Source organism: Microplitis mediator, chromosome 9 (genome assembly GCF_029852145.1).
Source record: "Microplitis mediator isolate UGA2020A chromosome 9, iyMicMedi2.1, whole genome shotgun sequence".
Taxonomy (NCBI): Eukaryota; Metazoa; Arthropoda; class Insecta; order Hymenoptera; family Braconidae; genus Microplitis; species Microplitis mediator.
Window position 1 is genome coordinate 8562195 of NC_079977.1, and position 4146 is coordinate 8566340.

Sequence of the window (4146 nt, forward strand, 5' to 3'; positions counted from 1 at the left end):
TTGGCGCGAGTCGATTGTTTTGTCGGAAAATGTCCACTCAGAATATTTCCCGTTCTTCTTAATTTTTTATTATTAAATAAATTGGGTGAGGTTCGACAATTAAATAAATCCACAATTTTTGGGGATTGTGTGAAATAGTTTATTTTCCCCAGAGGAGGAAAACTCAGATTGACTGAGATAAAACCTCCGTGTTATTTACACGATCGTGTGAATGTATAATGTATGTGTGTATGATAATTGCGTCTTAAGTAATGACGCAATAGGGGTGAGCTCAACCGCCTTGTGAACTGTTAGCGTAAGAACTAACTAAATTAATTTGATGTTTGCTGGTGTAGGAACCAGTTGTTATTATATAATTCTCGCAATAATAATTATTGTAATTTATATTGATTGATATAAGCAAATGGCCGAGAGGCGCAAGGTTTTAATGTGTAGAAAATTGACAACAGTAACCGTGATTACAAATAGACTGACTCGTATGCAAGACCCAGATCTACTGCTGTGCCGGCCGGCCCGGGTTAACTCCGCGTCTCTCCCGCGTGACGTTGTGCGCCTGCGCTGCGGCCATCATTGTTATATTTCGCGTCACGGAGTCCGGGGACCGAGTACTAGAGCGTTGGCTTAGCATCTACATGAGTGCTGTAAATGTGTATGCGTTTGAACGCGAAACGCCCGAAACAGTTCAAATTGTATGTGCAACTGATGATAAATAATACAGAAACGATTCTGCATTATGATGGCAACTCAACATCGATTCAAATTTAAAAATAAAAATAAAACAAATTCTACCCCGTTACAGTATACTAACAATATTCAAATCGCAGATTAAAAATTTCGGATTGCAAAACTGACCTTCAAAAATTGGCTTCAACCTTAGTAAAAATGAACAAAGACTGCCTTTGTTTTATACTAAGTGATAGCTACCGAACAGTCAGGGAGGTGCTGAAACTTTTCGATAATTCTACCTTCTATTTCGGTTGTCGAATGGCTTTTTATCCGTATGTTTTCTATATGAACTTGCTGGTTTGATTTAAAGTGCATGTAAATCTCCATCGATGTATTTTGATCATTTCTATCAATTTCTATCCAAAAAAATTGAATTTATTTAGCATCATCGTGAGCATAAAATTAATAACCAATCCTTAATGATTATTTTGTTTCTCGAATTCTCGGAAATTAATACAAAACGTAGCTTTTTTCGAGCTTGAAGAGATCGAAAATACCTAAGCATTAAAGATATTGTCGAGCTTCAAGAGCTCGAACATGTATTATTGACAATAATATTTTTAGGCTCTCTTCGAGCTTTAAATCAGCAGGAAGTTTCGGGGCTAGCCTGTAGGATCAATCGATTATCAGATTTTTTTTTTTAAATCGAAAAATTCATTTAGTTTATGAAATCGCTTTTTGACGTATGAGCAATACTTTCTCTTCCGTGTTAATCAACCATTTAATAATTAATCTTCATTATCAAGTTTTGAGTAACTAACATCATCATCATTGCTGGTTTTGTTTTTACGGAAAGCTTGAGCAGCATAACCAATGCCACATAAAATTATAAACCCGACAATTGCATAAACGATATACATAAGGACATTATATAAAAAGCTACTACCGCCTAATAATTGACCGGCAACATCATGAATAGTGTCACCAAACATCTTTGCAATTGCTTCCCAGACTGTCGGATCTTCTTCACAGCGTGATCTTTCGTTATCCGTAAAATAAGTTGCATCGATATATTTTACGGAATTATGGGGCGCGGACGAATCACACGCAACACACGGATATTTTTCCTCATCATCTTTAACAAGTTCACAAGGATTTGTAATCTTTAATAGTTCTATATTAGTTTCATAAAATGTATTCAAGTTATCTTCATTATTATTTCTCTCAATAAGTTCTTCGATTTCCTTATTTGTTATTGTTTTATTTAATAATTTTGGTCGCAAACCGGTAATATATTCTTTCTCTTTATTATCGCTTAGACCCGATAATAATTGTTCAATTAGTGTGGATACTAATGAGGCCTTCGTCATAGCTTGACGTATCATTAAATTCAAATTTAATTTTTCATTTTCAATAGCTGCCACGTTACAACTTGGTGTATTATGAGGTGGTTGATTATTAATACATGACCGTAGAGTTAATTTACATCGTTCATTATGAACATAAAGAAAACAACCTTTAGCTTTTTCCATTTCGGTAATAATATGGTTGATACCTACACCAAGAAGAGTAGTAGTAGTAGCTATGATTGCGGTTGCTTTGGCGTACTTAAACAACTTTCTTTGTTTTTTATCGCTAAGATTTTTAATCTCGTTAATTTTAACGTCAAAATCCTTCATTTTAGGCCTCAATTCCTCAATGGTTTCATCAATATCAGCTATTCTTTTAGCCGGATTATTTACCAATTTCTTACGCAACAGTTTTTCAGATTCAGAGCTAACTCCATTTTTAACTCCCAATTTCTTCCAAAATTTACTTATACGTCCAGATTCAATATCAAACATCAGGTCACTCCATTTATGGTTATTAAGATGCACTTCGCCCTTAATTTTTTTACATTCAATACTTTCTAACTTTGTGGGAAGAGGAATGTCATATTTTATGATCTTAAACATAGTTTCAGTCTTGGATCTTAATATTTGTGGTGATAACATAATGGTATCATGTGGAATTTTACTTAACATACTTTCTGCTACATTTTTAAGACCTGCACGAATAGATTTTAAACGCATCGTTATAATTTTTTAGTTGTAATATTGAGCAATATTTATTAGTCGATTATTCTATATAGACTAATTACAAGTCAACTTTTTTTTATGCCTTATATACTATCATAGTATTACTTCACTTCTATACTGTAATAGTAATATTATTTATTACTATTAATGTAATACAGAATATTGGTGATGAATCCATTATAAGTCCTTTAATTAATATAAATCATGTTACACTGTAAAAAATTTGTGGAGTGAACGTGGATTAAATCCGGAGTCAATACGGAGTAAATGCGGAGTGGATAACTGTTTATTTATTTGATCCCCTCGGAGTAAAATTTACGAAGAGAAGTTTATTTTAATATTAAAACTCCGAATCGGAGTGAATGCGGATTCCAATAAAATCCGTAATCACTTCGAATTCACTTCCTGTTTTCTACAGTGTAAAATTATAATACACTGTTACAAAATTTTTGGACTCGGTATAGTGTAAATGACTCGGTGTAAAAATTTGGATATGAAAAATACACCAAATATCGTGTTAAATAGGCAGTGTGAATTAAAAATTTTTACAACGTCAAGCGGTTAAATGCGTAATTTATGATAATTTTGCGTTAAGAAAAATATTTAAATTTTCAAAATACTGTTTAATATCTAAATAAAATTGACATAGTTATTGATTAAGTAGTTAAAAATGTTCAATGATTATTTGTTGCTCATTAATCAACATTATGCCTCTGAGGCAACTTAGTTTAAGCTCATCATAGGTTATGAATGATAAATTTTTTGTTATTCAGAATCTTTCTACATCTTATGGCCCTATCATTGGCATCCGCTGTTGGGCCTTGTTGAATAAAAAATAAAATAAAATTATCAGGATTAACACGGAATGTCGTGTAAAAAAAGTAGATTACACCGAGCTAAAATTTCTACGGATGAACAATTTACATGAAGGATTTTTTAAACCATTATTTCACACTACACGGCCGTGTAAAAGTTCTCGGGGGCCATTTTTACAGTGTCGCAAGTAATAATAATTTTACTATACGTAATTTGAGGTGTGTGTTCCAACAAATTTTAAAATCTTCACAAAGTAAGCATTCAAATGAAATTGATAGTATTCCAGGATATCCTAAAAACGTTTTAACTCTTCAACGAGCTGGTCACTTTAAGAATATCTCTCCCATGATATTGTTCAGCTCGCAAGATACCGTGGTAGCGCAAGCAAAAATTAAAAAATACGAAAATGTTGAAGAATTGAGCCTTCTCGTAACACTTCAAACAGAAATAGAACCTTCTGGAATACTCGATAGAATTTCAGAACTTTTTAAATTATTCATAAAGATTGTTTAACTTTCGGGAACATTTAAAATAAATTAAAAATCTTTTCAAACTACCCCTGTCCTTGAGAAAATCGAAAAATAAA

At 32.6% G+C, this 4146-nt stretch overlaps 1 protein-coding gene across 1 annotated transcript; it reads right to left on the reverse strand.

Annotated features, from left to right (window-relative positions):
• Positions 1 to 794: 794 nt before the first annotated feature.
• On the reverse strand, positions 795 to 2776 carry LOC130674452 (uncharacterized). The gene has a single exon (XM_057479784.1). It carries the CDS (start codon positions 2736 to 2738, stop codon positions 1455 to 1457), a length of 1284 nt encoding a protein of 427 aa, XP_057335767.1. The 5' UTR covers positions 2739 to 2776; the 3' UTR covers positions 795 to 1454.
• Positions 2777 to 4146: the final 1370 nt, after the last annotated feature.

Bases quoted from the DNA above. Each gene is read 5' to 3' on its own strand.
- LOC130674452 (XM_057479784.1), bottom strand. From the start codon at position 2,738: ATGCGTTTAAAATCTATTCGTGCAGGTCTTAAAAATGTAGCAGAAAGT.